General features: G+C 47.8%; 1 protein-coding gene across 1 annotated transcript in view; it reads left to right on the top strand.

Moving 5' to 3' along the window:
- B4GALNT3 (beta-1,4-N-acetyl-galactosaminyltransferase 3) overlaps positions 1-19,937 on the top strand; it is a 57,735-nt gene extending 37,798 nt beyond the window's left edge. Inside the window, exons 4-20 of the mRNA XM_072338167.1 lie at positions 1,309-1,404; positions 1,893-1,983; positions 2,784-2,884; positions 3,238-3,305; positions 3,854-3,932; positions 4,390-4,456; positions 6,131-6,274; positions 7,238-7,347; positions 8,233-8,333; positions 9,603-9,679; positions 10,101-11,112; positions 12,453-12,751; positions 13,110-13,263; positions 13,957-14,029; positions 14,498-14,651; positions 15,343-15,469; positions 16,292-19,937. Of these exons, the coding sequence (XP_072194268.1) occupies positions 1,309-1,404; positions 1,893-1,983; positions 2,784-2,884; positions 3,238-3,305; positions 3,854-3,932; positions 4,390-4,456; positions 6,131-6,274; positions 7,238-7,347; positions 8,233-8,333; positions 9,603-9,679; positions 10,101-11,112; positions 12,453-12,751; positions 13,110-13,263; positions 13,957-14,029; positions 14,498-14,651; positions 15,343-15,469; positions 16,292-16,400 (2,862 nt within the window). The 3' untranslated portion in view covers positions 16,401-19,937. The remainder of the gene's footprint in view (positions 1-1,308; positions 1,405-1,892; positions 1,984-2,783; positions 2,885-3,237; positions 3,306-3,853; positions 3,933-4,389; positions 4,457-6,130; positions 6,275-7,237; positions 7,348-8,232; positions 8,334-9,602; positions 9,680-10,100; positions 11,113-12,452; positions 12,752-13,109; positions 13,264-13,956; positions 14,030-14,497; positions 14,652-15,342; positions 15,470-16,291) is intronic.
- Positions 19,938-19,957: the final 20 nt, after the last annotated feature.

Consider the following 19,957-nt stretch of genomic DNA (forward strand, 5'->3'; position numbering starts at 1 on the left):
ACACGTGCAGTGACTGATTTGTGATATAGCTCCCTGCAGAGCCCCAGGTTTCTCTTGGCTGCAGCCATAGCCCTGGGCCCTCTGTAATTCCTCCTGGGGAACGGTGTCTGCTTTATCTCGTTGCATTCCTTTTGAGCATCCAGACATCAGGCAAACCCTGTCAGTTCAGGGAGAGTGGGCTGACAAGAGACCACTCAAGAACAGCAGCAGTTGTGAATGTGTTTTGCCTGGCAGGCAGAGATGATTGTCACGTCCATGACTAAAGCCCACAGCTTACAAGGAGCATTACCACATAAGCTGGTGCCAGGCCAAGTCCGCTCCACGTCCTCCCTTCAAGCTCTGATTTATGACAAAACAAAACCCCAACTTGCTATCGTGGGAGAAATAACTCCATTAAATGGTTTCTCTGCCAGAAGTGCTTAAGGTGTCTAGGCCCTCCTCCACCACGCTGCTTCAGCCCGTCTCAAGACTTCCCCAGCCAAAACTAGGAGTCTGCTGCCATCTGTAGACATATGGGTGCAGCTGAGACATTCCCAGCCTCTGCTCACCCAACCTCAGCTGGGCTCTGTAGCTCCTTATATAGGCAAGACAGCTGTAGAAAACCTCCCCAGTCCCAAAGCAACCTATTTCTTTCTTCAGTGTTTCCCCATCTAAGGTTGCCTGTACAGTGTCCAGCTTATTTCTTCTCTGCTTTTGGATGCCAGCTCTGCGAGGAAGGCTTCAGCATCCGGCAGCAGTGTTACATGCAGAGAGCTTGGGCTATCTGGGAGGCAGCCAACTCTTCCTTTCTGGATGATTATGACAAAAGAAAGTCTGTTCCTCCAGGAGCAAGCCTTTCCTCACCATCTTCCCTGAGCCCCACCTAGCAGGCAGGGTTTGAGGACATCTGCCATCTCCCGTCCTCAGGGTGTCCCCTCTTCCGTGGGTTAGAAAAATAGCCCTGAAATGAAAAATAACTTTTTGAAGAGGGTCCTGATGTTAGAGTTTCACTGTTAGCTGGTGCCACACCACAGCACATCCCAGGCGTCGTGGTACCAGGCTCCAATTTAACATCTTTGTGATAGAGCAAATTGAGTGACTCCTAGCCATTTAGATAAGCTCTTCTGAGCATTATCACAGCTCACCGGTGCTGTTCAGGTGACACCTGGCCCAGTCCCAATGCTCAGCTGGTTAGATGTCGCTGCTGCAACAGCATCTTCCTTCTCTCTCACAAGCTTTCCAGTGCTGGTGGCCATGGCTGAGGCTGGAATACAGGGAGTAACATGGGAAGCACACAGCAATTCATGGTCCCTCTCTTCTGCCCCACAGTTCCAGGGCCAGGCCAACCTACATGTGTTTGAGGACTGGTGTGGCAGCTCCATTGAGCAGCTCAGAAGAAACCTCCACTTTCCCCTCTATCCCCACGTGAGTAAGACCCCAACAATGTCTGTCCCATGGTTCCTGTCTTTGCTCCCTTTGCATCCTGTCCCCACCCCTTTCCATCACCTCCTCTTTCTTCCTGCTCCTGAGAGAGCAGGAAGCTTTCACAAGGGTTCAGTGAACCTCTGGGAGGAAGCTCATTTTGCCCTTGCTGGCCTGCTAGAGCTTGGGCACACCAGTGTTTGGTGCTCTCCCTCCAAGTGCCCATCAAATGTCACATCCCATTCCCATCATCTCCAACATCCCCCATGCAGCTCTCCCTTCTGAGCAGTCCTTGCTACAGTTCTTCTCACAGCTCTTCTGCCCTTTCCCATTGCTTTCATTGCATGCCATGCCACATCCTTACAAAACAAATGTCATACTTCCTCTGCCCACCCATTGCAAGATTTTTGCTCCAAACTGCTCCTCCCTTCTCTTTTCCTATCCATCTAATTTTATTATTATTATTGCTATTATTTTATCTCCCACTTCAGACAAGAACAGTACTGAAGAAACTGGCCGTGTCCCCAAAATGGACCAACTATGGTCTCCGGATATTTGGCTACCTGCATCCTTTCACTGATGGTGAGGGCTCTGGGGCTGCTGTGGGGGTGCTCGTATCCCTTCTTATCTTGGGTGCACAGTCCTTCACGTAGAATGTCCAGCTGGCTGTATCCTTGGCATGGATAGAGCACATCTGCCTCTGTTGTAGGATAGAAAGAAATAGCACAGAATATAACAGTTGGAAGTGCTGGTTAAAAAACAATGCTGTAATGAATGCATCGCCCCATGGTATGCACGTGGACATGAGCAACCCTCCCCCCCCCTCACTCAAATAGGACTGTATATGACATTGTTTGTGTCCCTGCTGCTCCAGAGGTTAATGAATGCTTTTTGACACCAGCTGACATCTGCATCACCCAGCTACGTGCTTCTGCCCAGAGCAGCCTACTAACATGCACCCATCCGTGGCCCTCTGGCCCTCAGCTGCTATCTCTGTGACTCTGACTGGAGCAGCCAGACTCAAACACCTCTGTCTCCCTTCATGGCTCCACATGAACATTCCTTCATCCAAACACAATTTTTCACACAGAATGTTTACTCAGAGAGCAGAAACCAGGGAGACATGACACAGACTTCTTAGCTTTCCAGATTAGGTGTCAGGTGAAGTCAGTGTAGGGAACCAGCTGTAAGTGATGTTTGGTTTTCAATCACTGCAGAGTTTGAGAATTCAGAGAGGTTGAAAGGGTCATGGTTAATATCCAAAGGATGAATCAGGTATCGCCAGCAAAGAAGGCAAAGACAGCATTTTAGAGGAGCAGACTCCATTCTGTACACGAGTCCCTCACCCTAGAACCCTACTTACTGCCACCATCTCTTGACAGGAGAGTTTCAATTTGCCATTGCTGCAGATGACAATGCTGAGTTCTGGTTGAGTTCAGATGAAAAGACCTCTGGTCTCCAGCTGCTGGCCAGTGTGGGCAAGGTACAGTGCATTCTGCATAGCTTCTTCCATTAAAGCTGGGATGTTTCTGTGGGGATGGATACCCTCCTGTCTTCCACGCTTCCCTGGCCTAGCCAAGATTCTTTTCCCTCCCAACTACAGGCACCACCACCACAGATACCAGACAAGTATGACACAACATACCTTAAGCCAGATACATATCAGCACTGCAGCTGGCAGTCCCAGTTTTACGGTTAAGGAATTTAAATCTGTCCGGAGGCTGTCACACAGACAACTTACCAGGAGGAGCAGCTCAAATTTCTTTCTTCATTGTTCCAGCACTGTAACCAGGGAAACATTTCATCTTAACTGCAGCATCTTCTGTCTCTTCTCAGACAGGGAAGGAGTGGACAGCACCGGGGGAGTTTGGAAAATTTTGGAGCCAGCAGTCAAAGGTGGTGAGGTGAGCGAGCAGAGTCTCTCATTTCCAGCCACTTCTGTGCATGGTCAGGAAGTGACAGGGGAAAAGAAATAAAACTTGTTCTGAACAATTTAACAGTATAGAGATAGAAACTACTATGGGGTCTGCCAAAGCTCAAGTGACACTTCTGCATCTGTGCCAGTTGTTTTACAGGCTTACAGCAGAAATGCAATGCTGATTTTTACTTCCCTGGTGGAGAGTTATCAGCAGATCCAGACTCCTCTTTATGAGCTGTACTTCAAACTTCCTGCCTTAGAACTGCCCAGGTTTCCCGGAGGCCAAAACCTGGCAGACAGGGCTGAAAGGGATTTGTTCAGAATTATCTGAGAAGGGTCTGAAGTGCTCCGGACGCAGCAGGGAAGCCACCTATCTAGCTACTAGTATCTGAGTTTTCTCGGCAATCCCAGTCCTACTCACCCTGACAATTCGGTTCTTTAGTTCATGTGGTTGCTCTTCACTCATTGTCTGTTGACAAACTAAGAAGAAATATTCCTTAATGACGTTGGTGACAGACATGTTGTTCTTCACAGGTTGTCAGCTGCAAGCAGATACTATTTTGAGGTGCTGCACAAACAGGACGACAAAGGGACGGACCACGTGGAAGTAGCAGTGAGTCTATGCAAATGGCCATGCTGTACGCTATAAGCAAATGGATTGCGTTAAGTACAATAGATGTGTTTCTTGAATCTTGCGAATTAAGTTTATAGTCATTTCCCTCCAATCCCAGGCCTCCTATCCTCTTTGTATGAGATGAACATATCAAATCCCTTCCAGAGTCCTTCCTATTTCTATGAGGGACAACCTTGGCTGTGTTAGGACCATTATGCTTGGGACAGTACTGCTTGCTGGTTTTTGTTGCTTCACTTTGTCCTTTCCTGCTTTAAGTGAATCCAAGGGAGTTTTAGTTTATTCCCAGTCTTTTGCTGCTAGTTCGACTGTAGTAGTAAAGAGAAGCAGAAAGCTGTGGGCCCATCTAGTGAAAGAAAAGCCCCCTTGTATCTGTTCCTTTTGTTCAGGTTTGGTTAAATGCATAACAACATTGTTTTAATGCGTTTCTCTGTTCCAGTGGAAACTGAATGACCCAGATGCCACGTTCAAAGTCATTGACTCCCAATACCTCTCCCTTTTTGCTAGTAAGTATATTCACCACAAGTTTCTGTGAGCACCTCCCCATTATTCCAAAACTTCTCATCAGTGTTTTGCTGTGAATCACAGTCTATCTAGGCAAATAGTTTGTGTGCAGATCATTACAAGAAAGAAATGGAGACAGGTCAGAAAGACCTCTGAACAAGGGCGTGTGACTCATTATTAAATACAGGAGAACTGGAATTAGGATTAGATGATAGAGAAATGATAGAGAGTCTGTAGGAGTGAGGGAAACTGATATGCAAGAGTATCATGGGATGAACATTACTTGTGCAGAGAGCTAGGGAAGGATGGAAGAGCCCATAGTGTGCGAATGATTGGGATGTGCTGGCCCCTGGAGCATCTCCAGCAGATTTCTCTCAGGATGCTGGACACTGTTGAGTACATCTAGAGGCACTGCTGCTTTCTTCAACGCTTCCCTCAAGTCTCTTCAAGTTGCTTCCAGGTTGCAGCTAGCATGTCAGCCTAGTCCTCCTGTTTTGCAAACCCTTTTTAGCACATCATGTGGTGTCTTTATCAGTTAAGGAGCTCCTTAACTGTCTTTGCTTATCTACCTTTGTCAATATCACTTTCCACTGCTAGCACTCCCCCTTTCTGTACCTATTGCTGGTACCTTCCAACATCTCTGATATTTTTTCCTGTGCTAATGCTTTTGCCTATGGGAGACTCCATGATGTAATCTAGACATCTGTTTACAGTGTATTGGATTACAGCCTGCTGTTGCATTTCTGAGACTTGCCATTTGGCCAGGACAAGCTATTCAGTCAGATCTTCACCCCCTTTCTTTGGCCTTCTGTTCTTTTCTGCTTATTACTTGCTTGTAGGAGTGGCTTGAAGCCCAGAAGATCCCTTCATGGCTGGTGCAGTGCTGCAGTCTCCCATACAGTGTTCCTCTCTTCCACCTCAGCCTGGGGCTGTATTATACATTGTCCCATCCTTCTGAGATTTCCACGTTGTTCAGTACCCAGAAGCTGCTAACAGTAATCCCAGTGCCCTTGGCAGCACGATATTTATTATTTATGATATTTATTTGTTACATTTGCAGATATTTACTCAGTTCTGCTCACTTCAGAGTCAGATCCATGGAGACATGAAATCTTCTGGCAGCAGCACTCAAGAAAAGGCATAACCAACAGTCAGTCTTGAGTTTGTGCTTCCCATTGCTCCTGGCTTACCATGGGTTTCCATTACCCTGCTGGAGCACCATCCTCCTAGGCTACTGAAGGCCTCACCCCAGGGTCTTGCTCATTTTACAGCACAGGAGAAACCTCAGTTTCTCAGCTTTCTTCTCCTATTGAACATTTTCTGTCTACTTGTAAAAGAAATTTAATGCTGATAATTCAAACATGTCCACTAATTTCTTTCAGGCTGGGGTGTCTGCAGCACGCCACTGCTGGTGTGTCCTCTCATGAGGTCATTTCCTGCCATCACTCATCACTGTGTTTGTTGGCTTTCACTAATAGCTGTGTTCAGTATCTCCAGCTTTCCCAGTCAGAGTCTTTCCTTTCCTCAAGCAGTGATGAAAGTCTCAATGAATAACATGTAGGCATTGCTGTTGTGCAGTACCAGGGTTGGAAGGGCTGATGCTGGGGAAAAGCACTGCCTGGGACAAGGGATGAATGAACTCTTCCTCCCCCTTCTGTTCTCTCTCTGCTTTCTAGATGAGACACTGTTAAAGATGGATGAGGTTGGGCACATCCCACAGACTCTGGCCAGCCACAAGAGCCGGGCTGCTGATGGCACGGGCAGCAAGGCACACCCTGCTGACATGCTGAAGCCTGACCCCCGGGACACTCTTTACAAAGGTAAGACGTGCAAGAGAGTTGAGAAGGAAGCTGCAGCTTGTCCCAGCACATGCAGGTGAACAGCTGAGCAAGATTGTCCTCCTACACTGTAGTTATCAAATGCCACCCTCTTTATTCCACAGTGGAGCGGGGGCAGCATGCATCATCTGTCGCTGTAGGATATGAGACAAAGCACAAAGTAAACCCATCTCCTCTTTCTTGGGATTGAACTCATGCAGTATCTCCAGGCATGTTTTAGTGCAAGTGCTGTAGGGCAAGATGAATAGATGAACTGTAAAAGATGTTTCACTTTATGTATCAGAAGTAGTGTAGTCAGCAGGATCACCTCCCTGTACTTGCATTGGCGAGGCCTTATTTCAAGTACTCTGTTCAGTTTTGGGCCTTTCACTATAAGAACATCGAGGCCCTGGAGCATGACCAGAAAAAGGCAGCAGACCTGTGAGAGGTCTGGAGCATGGATCTTATGGTGATTGAGGGAACTGGTGTTGTTCAGTCTGGAGGAGTCTCGGAGGAAAACTTATTGCTCTCTACAGCTACCAGAAAAGAGCTTGTGGCAAGGTGGGGGTCGGCCTCTTGTCCCAGGTAACAGTGATAGGATGAGAGGGAATGGTCCCAAGTTGCCCCAGGGGATGTTCAGGTTGGATATTAGAGAAAAAAATATTCTCTGAAAAGAGTGGTGATGCACTGTAACAGGCTGAGCAGGGGAGGTGGTGGAGTCACCATCCCTGGGGGTGTTCAAAAATAACATGGATGTGGCACTGAGGGATATGGATAGCAAGCATGGTGGTGATGGGTTGGGGTTGGACCAGATGTGGTCTTTTTCCAAACTGAATGGTTCTGCAGTTCTATCTGATAACCTCTCATGCAGTTAAGCACAGGCCAGGCACAGAAGTAGCTAGACTGGTGCATCAGTTGCAGCAGGGCTCCTCCAGCAATGCTTGCCTATGTTTTTTTTCTTCTCAGTGCCTCTGCTCAACAAGTCACGCCTGCGCCGAGCCCTGCCAGACTGCCCATACAAGCCTAGCTACCTGGTGAATGGGTTCCCTCTGCAGCGCTACCAGGGCCTACAGTTTGTAAGTTTTATTCCTTGAGCCAGCACTTACCCAGGGGAATGCAAGGAGGAGTGAGAGAGACCTGATAATCCATCAGCCTCACCTCCTGTATGAAGCTCCTGGGGAGATGTGACTACTTGTTCTTCAGGTCTTCAGCAACCCAATACGTGCCAGAGGTTAACAGCAAGAGAAGGGAGATAAGTGCTACACACTGCTTGTTGATCTCACTGGCAGTCAAGTGTGTGTGTCTTACAAAGACCTCAAGCAAAAGCTCTGAGCTTGCCTTCACATGAATCCGTGTCATGGCTGAGGATTTCATTCCCTGGGGGGTGTAGTGTGCATGGACCAAGGCCCAGAAGAGTTTTCAAATTGGCCTTGAGGTAGGACCCACATTTGTGAACATGCAACATAGCAAGGTTCAATCCTTTTCATAGCAGAGCAGACTGGCTGAGGCCTGGCAGAGCCAGTGGGACTGGGGACAGGTCACCAGCCTGCTTTTCTATCCCTTCACACCAGTTTGAGTCTACACTAACAATGGGACTTGCATTCTGGGCAGCCATGGCTTCCTCAGCCTTGCCTGGGGCTGAACTCACACGCTTTCTAGGTTCCCATGTTCTCCTGCACCTCCTCAGTGGGACAATCCCATGTAGTTCTTGCCTTGTTAGAGGACTTCAACATACATTTGCAGAGATGGACAGACAGATGCCCATCACTCTTCCTTTTGTTTTCCATTTCCATAGTCTCTTCTCACAGCCTGATACTGGGTGCCTTTAAGAGGCACATACTGAGCAGTGCCTGCTCCTTCCCCAAAGGGCTGCTCACCTTGCAGCTGAGCCTGGGTCGCCTTATGAACGATGTCTGGCATTGATGGGGGTTTTTCCTTTATTTTTCTTCCCTTCTTCTCAGGTTCATTTATCCTTCGTTTACCCCAATGATTACAGCCGCCTGAGCCATATGGAGAAAGAAAACAAATGCTTCTATCAGGAAAACCCGTATTACTTGGAAAGGTAGGATGCTGCAAGTGGAGGTTTGCTAGCAGCGAGAAAAGGAGGAGGCAGTTTTAAGGCTGGAATTAGAGTGGAATTTCGTATTCATTTATTTGGGACTCTTTTTATTTAAACCTCCCTTAAGTCCTGTAAAACGTTAAAGCATTTATAGTTTCTTTCAATAGCCAGTGTTTCCTTTAAGTGAAATTGTGCTTAGGTCTCAAAGGAAAACTGCTGCTACTTTTCTTGCTCTATTAACCAGGAAGCTGGGTCAGAGTATATTTGTTCCAGTACATCAGGGAATGTATTTGCCAGCAAACTTTTCATGCCAGCAGCTGAAGCCGCCTAATGGCAGTCACTGCAGAAGCCAAGCCATACTCATAAGCTGGGGGGATGACAGCATGCAGCTCACCTTCACTAGTGTCCTGCTCCAGTGATGGCCCTGCAAGGAAACCACCATGTGCATGCTCCCTGCTTCACAGGGAAACAAACACCTTGTGTGAGAGGATTCTGTTCCTTTCAGGAGGACTTGTTTGCAGGATAAGGAGAGTTGCTTTTCCTGTGAGATAGCTGATGGTGGCCTCCTTGTGCTCATCTTCCTATTTTGAGGGCTGGAAAGACAGATTGTATTGTAGGTTTGGGAGGGATCTACTGGGCCTGGGGCTCATTGTGAAGGATGGTGAAGGTGGCTGTTGTGGGCCGGCATATGCACCTCAAGTTTTCTTGCTTGACAAATAGTTTGCATTGTAACGGCATTTGGGAAGTGGGAGCTTATTCTGCTTGTCATCAAGCACACATGGAAGGAAATGAGCCAAGGAGGGAAACCCCTCCCAAAAGCTTGAAGCACAAGCATACAACACACAAACCACAGTGGTGGCATGGGAGAAGAGAGGGCAGTTACCTGCCAGAACCTCTTCAGTAGCACAGTGACTTCAGTTTGTAAGTGCTACACTGGATCTGAGCTTAAGAAGTTGAAGGGAGGCTAAAGGAGCGTTTCAGTGTCCTTATGTTGGAATTTCCTCCTGTGCACACGGAGCATCATTCAAGAAAATGTCTGAGAAACTGGAATGATAATTCAGGAAAGCTGATGTTTTTGACAGTAAGATCTGACTGCCCCAAAGATTGGAAAGTTTGTGATGATGGTAGTTTATAACTTGCTATAAAAGGAGGGTCTAGAGGTGATGGGTAGATATAATCAAAGTAATTGACCATCTCCTCTGTAGAAGTGGCTGAAATTTAGTTGAAAAGGGCAAAATAACTTTGATCAAGCTGGTGTCCTTCCTTCTGCAGATTTGGGTTCTACAAGTACATAAAAATGGACCGGAGAGAGAAGAGCCTGGACTCTGAAGAAAAGACTGAGCAACCAGGTAGGGGCCCCTAATATCTGAACGTGGAGAAGCCTTTTATCCACTGTTAACTTTACATGGCAAGAAAGTCACATCCCTTCCCTGCCAGAGCACTACAACTTGAAGGAAATATTTGCTGCCACATTCATTTTTCTTAAGGGCAGTCTAGGAGGCCAAGCAGTTCACTCTAGGAGATAACATGATGAGCAATTTTCAGGCCTCTGACTTAGCTGAGATGCAACTCCAACAAAACTGTGGGCAGATGTGTCAGAGCCAGCTGTCCATGGAATGGCAGCCTATGCTTGCACCTGCCCTGCAAGGCTGTGCGCAGACCCATAGCTGAAAGCTTTGCTAGACCTCTCCACAGCTAATGGGTGTTGGGTTGCTAGAGTTAGGATGCAGACGGAGGATGCCAGAGGTGTAACTGTGATTATTCCTGCAGGCTTTCAGGAGGGGAACCTGGATGACCTGCAGTATGGGGAGCAGGATGTGGAGAGCACTGTCTCCCCAGCGCACCTTAAGATGCAGTGGGCAGAACCAGCAAGTGCTGTTCCTGGCACAGTGGTGGGCAGCGAACGTGTCTACGAGGATTATTCCCTCCGGGAGCATCGGCGGCTTCTCTCAGTCGGTGACACAGGGGAGGTGGCACAAAGGAGACGGACAAAAAAGTCTGGTGTCAAAACAGCCCTTCTGCCCCCTGCCAACCAAACCCTCAGTCGAGCTGACCCAGAGAGAAACCCAGTGACTAAAAGACCTCACTTAAAAGCAGGGGTCAAAGACAACTCCAGAAGCCCTCCGCAGCATGCCAGGGCCGCCCAGGGCAGAGCACCTGCCAAAAAAGAGAACCCTCCTTCTAGGAGCAGGTCTCATAGGGAGCAGCCTCTCAGCAGCCCCAAGGACTCAGGGATCAGGATTCCCAAAGGGCTGAGACCTCAAGGAGACCTCAGTGTGATGGAGGATGGCCTGCAGCCAGCAGGCACTGAGCAAGCTAGGAGAGCAGACCCAGCATCCAGCAAAGCCAGCAGGCACCTTGTGGATACTGCTGGCCCTGGCAAGGACCCGCCACGGCTGGAGCAGTGGCTGAACCAAGTGGAGGCCTACATGGCTGAGCAGAAGAGGGCCACTGGTGGGAACACAGGCAAGGGAGAGACACAAGTTGCATCTATTGCAAAGGGGAAGTCTAGGCCTGAGAAGGTGGCAGCAGAAGAGGAAGAAGAAGAGGCGGATGGGGAGCCAGAGGAGGAGGATGAGGAGGGTTTTGATTATGTACCAGTGTTTGACCAGCTGGTAAACTGGGAGCAGACTTTCAGCGCAAGCAACCTGGATTTCCATGTGCTGCGCACTGACTGGATTGACCTGAAGTGCAACACATCAGGAAACCTGCTGCTGAAAGAGAGGGAAGCCCTGGAAGTCACACGTGTCTTCCTCAAGAAGCTCAACCAAAGGATTAAAGGGTAAGGCAAAGTGTGAAAGCCTGGAGCTTGTGTACTTAATTGTTTGCAGCTAGAATGAATCAAAGGATAAGCTTGATGTGGAAAATAAAACTATGGGCAAGGATTCTATGCAAAAACCAGAAGATCTCTTTGAGATGAGAAATGGGAATGTTAGACACTAGATGATGTCCAGGGGTGACTATCACCTTCCAATAGCCAGTGGCTGTAAATGTGAGAGATTGGAGTTTTCAATTCAGCTGGCGTCACTGGTGCATGTTTTACTCCTTGCACTGTGTAAGAACTGAGAGCACGTAGAAGCATTTTGACACCTATAGATTAAGGAACCACAGTGATACAAATTAGGACTGGAGCTCCTCATGCTTGTGGTTTCATGCCTATTATCTCTCAGTCTGCGAACCCAGTACTGTTTAGGACATAGGACCAGAAGGGACCTGTCATATTGCAAATCAGCACCCTGACCTCACAACCAACCAAGTATTCTAACCTTTATCTGAACATATGCACCTCCATTGTAGAACTAACTATCTTGATTACCTTTCTGGCAAATGTACCACCTAAGAGCCTCTATAAACCTCCAGCTTTCCTCAAACCTTGTGATGAGCTGGCCTATATTTCCATGATTTTTCTGTATGCCCATTTCCATGCTGGTTTCAGTTTGGGTTAGTTATCCTGAACGGTATTCTGGGTATTACATAGAACGGTGTTATTAGTTCCCAGTTCCTGGAAATAGCTCTCATGCTTCATCTTTAGATTGTGTTTGGTTTTTTTTTTCAGGGTCACATCAGTCACAGTCACAGTGTAACTGATCAGGGCACTCAGGGTTTTCTCAGCACTTTTAACTGACCCGTTTCATATTACATGACAGGACATGATCTGGCATTTCATCCTATTTTGGCTCTTCTGGACCTACGGCTCATCCCAGTCTTTTCTGTATGATTGCTCAGTCTTACTCCTTGTTATCGTCTGATAAGCTGTCATCAGCCACCTTTCACCAACCCAACCATTCTTCTCGTGCCAAGATCTTTGACAGAGGTGTTGAGTACACTCTCTTATTACCAGCCCTACAGTCATTCAGACACATTTGTTGTTTTCAGTGTCACCTTTATTTCATTTCCCTTGCCAACTATTTTCTCTTGGCTGGGATCCCGGATCTAATCCCACATGCTTACAGATTTAGGAAACAGGTGCTAAGCCATCCCATGGGGGGAAGCTGGGGACAAAAAGAGTTGTGCTAGCCCAGGATTAAAGAGCCTGGCAGAGCGAATTGAGCCAAGCAGGGTGAAGGTGGGACAGTGGGCCATGCGCAGGGGACATACCCATCCTGGCTGAATCTCCTGCAGGCGGTTCCAGCTGCAGCGTATCGTGAATGTGGAGAAACGCCAGGACCGCATGCGAGGGAGCCGCTACCTGCTGGAGCTGGAGCTGCTGGAGCAGGGAGAGCGTCTGGTCCGCTTCTCCGAGTACGTCTTTGCACGTGGCTGGCAGGGCGTGGGCGGCGATGAGCAAGAGGAGAGGAACATGAGAAACCTGGCTTGGGGTCGCCGGCGGCACCTGATGGCTGCGGGAAAAGAGCCAGAGCTGTGCTGGCCCCAAGGCTTTTCCTGGAACCACCGTGCTGTGGTTCACTTTGTGGTGCCAGGTAAGGAGATCTGTCCCTCTGGGACTTGAAGGGACAGCGTGGCTGGCTCTTCCCTTGGGGGCAGACCTGTTAGGGACACTTCCAATTTCTTTTCTCTCCTAGCTAATTCTCCTCAGAAATATGACAGGGCCCAAGCCTACCATGGCTTGTAAGCCCAGAGAAAATCACTGACACGTTCTGGGAAAGAACCCACACCCGTTTCTGGGCCCTTTGGTCCAAGTTTTCAGCCTGGAACTATTTGAGCATCCCTTCAATGTTGGCAGGGTTTGAGAGGAGTCAAGAAGCCTTGCTTGCTGAAAGCCATGCCATCTTTGAAATCAGTTTTCCTTTGATTCTCTCCCTCTTGTGATACATCCAGTGAAAAACCAGGCACGCTGGGTGCTGCAGTTCATCTCTGACATGGAAGAGCTGTTCCGAGTCACTAAGGATCCGTACTTCAATGTCATCATCACAGACTACAGCAGTGATGACATGAATGTAGAGACTGCTCTGAAAAGGTCTAGCTTGCGCAGGTGAGAGTGCTGTCTGGTCACAAAATACTACTCAAGTATAATCCTGCAAATGTACAACATCTGCAAATCTCTTTGCATTGACCTCCCCAGCTTCTTGCAGCTAGAAACCCAAGGATGATATCCATCCACACCCTGCATGTGTATATTGTTATAATGTGCATGTATGTATGCTGCGTAGAATATAAAACTGTAAGACAATACCTATCACAGTCACCCATTCAGATGGGTGTCTTTTCTCTTGGCTTTCTTCAAGTTGGCAAGGGAGGATAGAAAGCAAGTGTCACAATGATGGGGGAGAGGGAAGCCAGAGAAGATGAGAAAGCTGTGAGAAATGAGTGTGGAGTTCTCTGGGGACTCCTCTTGCTGCAACAGCTGTCTTGCTTATTTTATTCTGACCTGAAACAGCCTTGGTTGGTCCTTTCCAGTGCTGGCGGTTCCAGAAATAGAGCTGGCAGGACTTCTGCTATTAACTGCCCTATACTTGCTGCATACGTGGCAGAACCTTCAGGGCACATTGGCACAGAGAGTAGTGCTGAGCTTGCATGCTCGCACAATGGCTTTCTTCCTCCTCTCAAGGGTGCACAGGGGCAAGAGGTGGCTCCTCAGCATGGTACTCACGGTGTGTTGTTGCTAGCAGTTTTCTGTCTCATCGGTATGCATGCACTGAACTTCTCTTTCTTATTTGGCCCCCAGCTATCGGTACTTGAAGTTGACAGGGAACTTTGAGCGTTCTGCTGGCCTGCAGGCAGGAATAGACCTCGTGACGGTAAGCCTGGGGGATGTGGGGTGGATAGGAGGGTGTCTGGTATATGTCCAGCACTGCCTCTTGCCTTTTATACTGGACATGCTGGCTTTTAAGAAAGGGAATAGTCCAACAGAACAGATAAAATGTGGATGTGTTTTTCGTCCCTCTGGAGTAAGAATCCTGTCCCTTTCTCCAAGGAGACCAGTCCCTGTAATCCATGCCATTCTTGACTTACCTGCTTGAACTATGAAACAGGAAGGAAATCAGGAGTAGCAGCTTTATGATATGGGGTCATTCAGATCACAGTCATAACATATCTATCATTGAAAAGGCAGCCAATGGCAGTTTTGCTATTCCCTAAGACTTCTGTTTCCAGTTTAGCAATGAATGTCTCTTTAATTCATTCCCATCTCTCTGTCATCCTGTCCCTCAAGAAAGACTTACTTAAAGTCACCCTATTTTTTTCCCAACCGGTGTGGTTGGCTCCAGGATCCACACAGCATAATTTTCCTTTGTGACCTCCACATCCACTTCCCAGTTGGAATCATTGACTCAATCCGGAAGCACTGCGTGGAAGGCAAGATGGCCTTCGCTCCCATGGTCATGAGGCTGCACTGCGGCATGTCCCCACAGTCACCTGATGGTAAGAGGGAGTAGAACTTCTTGGGCTCAGACCTCAAGGAATGGGGAAAGAAGGAATACGTCTGCATCCCCTAGATTTGGTGCTCAGTTGCTGTCAAGGTCTGGTGCTTCATGTGCTACCAGAGCCAACAGGTGGGAGTGCATTAGGCATAGAACTATGGCAGGTAGTTTCCGTTTGAGATCCGAGAGCTAGAAGAGCCCCTTATATGGTATTTCCTGGTCACCACTTCAAACTCCCAGTGGATCTTAGTGTCTCAGGAATCCCTCCTTTTACTCATTCCTATCTATCTCTCTCTTTTTTTAGAGGGCATAGTCTGGCCTCTTGAAAACGGCCGCTAGCCCAGGAGTGAGAGAAGGCAACACAAGTCAGGGGGAGAAAAGTGACAAAGATCAACCAAGCACAGGATTTCCATTAGACAAAGGTGGTCATCCTGAGGCCTCACAGAAGCAAATTACCCTTGAGTAGATATTTTCTAATCCTGGCACAGGGGTAACCACTTGAACCTGGGAAGGTCCACTTACATTAAGTATCATGCTGCCAGACAGAGAGAGGCTTTGCTAGGACAGCACATGCTGCCTGTAAGCCTTTCTGACTTCTTGAAGCTTTAAAGAGATGATTCTGCCTTGGTGATTTGGGTCTCTGGTATTGGCACTGTCCCAGCACTGACATGCCTCTTTTGTGCTGTCCTCAGGCTACTGGGAGGTGAATGGGTTTGGTCTCCTTGGCATATACAAGTCTGACCTGGACAAGATTGGAGGGATGAATACAAAAGAGTTTCGGGACCGCTGGGGAGGTGAAGACTGGGAACTTCTGGACAGGTAAGCATTCATTGTCATCATTCATGTGCTTAGAAAGGAAGGAATGGTGCTTAGACCCTGAAGGAACAGTAACTGGAAAGCATGAATCTAAGGAGATGAAGGTGTTAAAGACCACCATAAGCTTGGTTAGTGAGGGAGAGTCTTTGAGGATGTCTAGAGCTGAAGACCAGTACGTGAGTGTAGCCAAAATATACCACTACAGCCACTGATAAAGGAAAAGGGGAAGTATTTCCTGGTGTTTTCCAGCCATGCTGTCAGTTAACCATTGGCAGATGGAGGGCTGGTGATCCTGGTGACTTCATCTTCTTGAATCAGTGGATGGTGATCCCAGTTTTAGTCCCCCAAACTTTCCATACAACATACTGCAATCACTCAAAAGAGCATTTGCCGGAGAGACATTTCAGGATCATGAGGTTGCATTACAGTTTCAGAGAAGTATATGATGCCCTGCTGTACAAATTACAGGTTTCTGTGTTTGCAGCCCTGTTGTTTTGGGGCCTTTCTTTTCAGTCAGATCAAAGAGGAAAAGACTGGCATCCTGCGTAATCCCATCTCACCAGCTGTCTTTCCTCCTAGCCTGCCATCTGCAGCATGCCTGTACCTGTTCCCAACAAATCCTGCTCTCAAGGGCCTATGAACACTCAGCAAAGTGTCATCAGATGCCTACTTATGCATAAGAGATACCCTGAGCTGTCTTGGGCTCTTGAACTGGGTTGTGATATGTTGACAACAGGGCTGCTTAAAAGAGGTCCCCCATAGCCAAGCTCCCTGTTATTGCTGTCATCAAGATTTTCCTAAATGTACCCTTCTCCTTTCTGTTAGGATCTTACAGGCCGGGCTGGAAGTGGAGCGTCTGTCCCTGAGAAACTTTTTTCACTGGTTTCATTCAAAGAGGGGTATGTGGAACCGGCGCCAGGTGAAAACATTGTAGCCTTCAATCCCAGAGATGCTTGGCAGCACCATCCACCATCTTGCCTTGGTGTGCACTTTATCGAGGCACACAGCCAAGTGCACCACTGGGACAGCACAACAAGAGATGGGACCGTCGAGCTAGAGGAGCGGGATCATCTATTATGAACCATTGCATCCAAAGCATGGGATCCGTGTCCTGGTGGGATTCATCTGAGGGAGCTGTCATACAGTGAAGGATTCTTATTTCCTGCCATGCAGTTTGGTGGATGGTACAGTGGGAGAGGTGCCATATTTCCTGTTGAGTCTTGCATGGTACAAATCAAGCAGAAATCCCAGCTAAGCCCAGAATGATTTACAGGAACGCACCTTCTCTTCCAATACTTGAAGAAAAAAGAGGAAAAACAAACAAAAACCTCTCCTTCCTTCCCAACCCCTCCCCCATCTCTCTGGTATCAGTGCTTTTGGACAGGGGACCAAAATGTCTTCTCTGAACTGTGTTGTGTCCGTATGCCCGTGTGCTGACCCCAGAACATTCTGGATGAGGAGGTGCTGATAGGCACTTTACCCTGCTGGTGCTTAGGTGTTTCTCTGTGCTTTGCACTTCAGTCATTATGAGAAACCAGACTCGCTGAGTGTGGATGGAGACTGAAGTGCACTTCCCAGATGACAGCTACGTTTGCCTGCAGTGGAGCAAGGTGACAGGGGGTGATGTTTCAGCTCTACCTGAATTATTGATTCACTGCCTGAGGATAGTGGAGGGGTTATGCAGAGACACTTGGAGGGCATCTCAGGAGGAATTTTGCAGCCTTATCTGACAGACGTACATGTTTGTCCTAAAAATATCAGGGAAACCCTCACGGGGAAAAAGTGGCAATATTTTATTAATTGATATATTGAGATTTTGTCAGAAAAAAGAGGAGACAGATTTTTCTGTTCTCTAAATCCTGTACATTTATGCAGTATCTAAAGGTTAATTTAATAAATTAAGACCTCACAGTTTGGTCCTGTTATAGCTTGACTTTCACGTAAAGAGCAGACTTGTTTGTGTTGGCTGAGGAACTGGCACAACTGTTGGTGCTTCACTTTCGGAGCAGCCCTGGGAGCCCATCATGGAGAAGGTGGCTTCAGGCTTTGGCATTGGCACTGGTTGTAAGGAACAATGAGGGCAGAAGAGGTCCGGGTGAATAAAATGATGGTCAGACCCATGCCAGCACTGATGAGAGAGCTGTGGGAAGAGCTTGTGTCCACAGCCAGCCTGATGCTAGAGCAAATTCTTTGCTCTTGAAACTACCATTAATGCAAGGCAAGATTTTTTACCTCTAAAGCCATTTTACAGGTCTGCACACTGCAATGGAGATTCAGGGTCCCCATACAAAGCTGAAAAGGCTGCCACTGGTCTCATGCTTCTGTGGGGAGTATGACACTGGATGCTGCTCATGACTCTCAGCAATGAAGGGAGTTGTTGAATAGTGAGTGATGGAGGTGTGCAGCACACAAGCAATGGCTGACATAGTATGGAGCTGCTTGCTTTTAGGCTGATGGAGCAGATGCCAATTCAGAACAGATATTTGTTATTAATTCCATGGTGCTCAACAAGCCCATCAGGTTCCGCTGTTGTGGTAGAAAATGGAACACGTGAGTTCTGGCAAACAGAATACAAATCTTTTCAAATCATCTGGCTGCCTCAGTCTGGGTTTTGTCTCTGATGGAGTTAGCTGTATTTAAGGAAGTTTCAGTGCGCAGCGTACAGCTATGGTGAGAAGTATGAGAGAGTGATATGTCCATCTCTCCGTGCAGCCTCTGCCAGAATGCAGATACTGAATAGCTGAGACAGCCTCAGCCTTCTGCCCAAGCCAGAGCAGTCTTTTTAATGAGGGAAAGTACTTTTCCCATGTAGACAATGAGAATGAAATGCCGAGAATGGCATTATGTCCACTTTGCTGTGGGAGAGCTGGCAGATCTTTTGGTGGCCCTAATATCAGACAGAGGGAAGATGGGTGATTTCTCATCTGTGCATTCACATCTGGCTCAGGCATAATGTGTAATACCTAAAAGCAACAGCTTGCGTTCATCTGTAGACAGTGGTGAGAATGAAGTGCATCCAGGAGGTAATCCACAGTCCTTGGCTTCTGTGATACGAGTAACTCCTCTTCTTCACCAGAGATGATAACTATCAAAGACTGGACTAGAAAGTAGGGTACAACCCCGGCTCCAGCACTGCTGGCAGGTTTTGAGGATTTTGTATCTGTGCTTTAGCTGGCTGGGTAATTGCTCCTTCTGTCACACCTTTAGCCCAGAGCTGCCTATCTCATGTGAACTCCTTGGAGAGCATGTGAGGAGTTACTGTGCCTCAGACCAGTTTCCTAAAGGCCAGTGTTCCCACTGTAAAAGTTGCCATCACAACTGTTCTTCTGTTCTTAGCACAATGAGGACTCTTAGCTGCTGTTTAAGCATTGTGGTGGTAAACATGATTAACACTAATTGGCACTAGTTGGCAGCCTTTGTGTAGGAGCTTGGAGAAAGCTCAAGGGGACAGAGGCCGTCATCTAGTCCACAAGCTCAGAGACTGCTTTTGGTTGTTTGAAGAAGATGATGGGCTTCGTCCTTGCTGGCTTGATAGCCAGCAGGAAATCTTGTGGAAGCAGAGCCAGGTTTCACCCTTATGCTGCTGCCCCTCTTCCTAAACAACCTGTGGCTCTTTCCTCCCCCTCAAATGGAGGTATGACAAGCAGCAGGAGTGGGTGGTTCCACAGTCATACTGTGAGAGGACATGGCCATCCAGGGCAGTGGCCAGGTCACCACAATGCTAACTGTCCCCAGGTGGCCCACCAGTGTCACATACCACAGCACAGAAGGCTCATCCTGACCATCAGCAGATCCCAAAGCACAAAAGTGGGGAACCAGGTGTCACCAGAGCAGGGAAGCTGACTTCTGATTCTCATTTATGTCACAGGGAAGTTTCAAGAATCTTTGCCTGAGTTTGAGGTGAGGTATCCTGGCCATATCCTATCTCTGAGGCAGAAGGGAATGAGTTGCATGTCATTTCTTGTGTATCAACCACATGGGCTCCGGTGGGTTCCTGGCTGGGGGTGGAGGGAAAACCATGAGCCTCTGTGTAGAACAGAGTTTCCTTGCAGCAGGATGCAGCCAGGCAGGGGGCCCTGGTCCCCCATATAAAGGCTGCACTATGGGTTGCTGGCTCCATCAGCAGGACTTGTTCATTGCCAGTAAACTGTGAGCCTGGGGGATTGTTTTATGGTTCAGCAAAGCAAACAGTGAGGGGCCAGCTTTTATTCTGAGAAATACCTTGTGTTAAAACAATAACGTGACTTGTTTTGTCATCATTTTTAATATTTGCCTGGCATTAACATCTCTCCTCACTGCCTATGACTGTCTGAAGTTTTTCACTTTTGTATGTACCAATGCCTTGTGTTATAAATCTGGATTGTACCTTTGACTTATCTGCCTTAAAGTGGCTCTGTGCCTTCTAGACAACCCCTGGGCCACCTCTCTGTATGATCTGGGGGATATACTGGTTCTTCCACACATTTTATAAATATATGGTCTTCCTACAAG

The sequence above is a fragment of the Excalfactoria chinensis genome, chromosome 1, assembly GCF_039878825.1.
Source record: "Excalfactoria chinensis isolate bCotChi1 chromosome 1, bCotChi1.hap2, whole genome shotgun sequence".
Classification (NCBI taxonomy): domain Eukaryota; kingdom Metazoa; phylum Chordata; class Aves; order Galliformes; family Phasianidae; genus Excalfactoria; species Excalfactoria chinensis.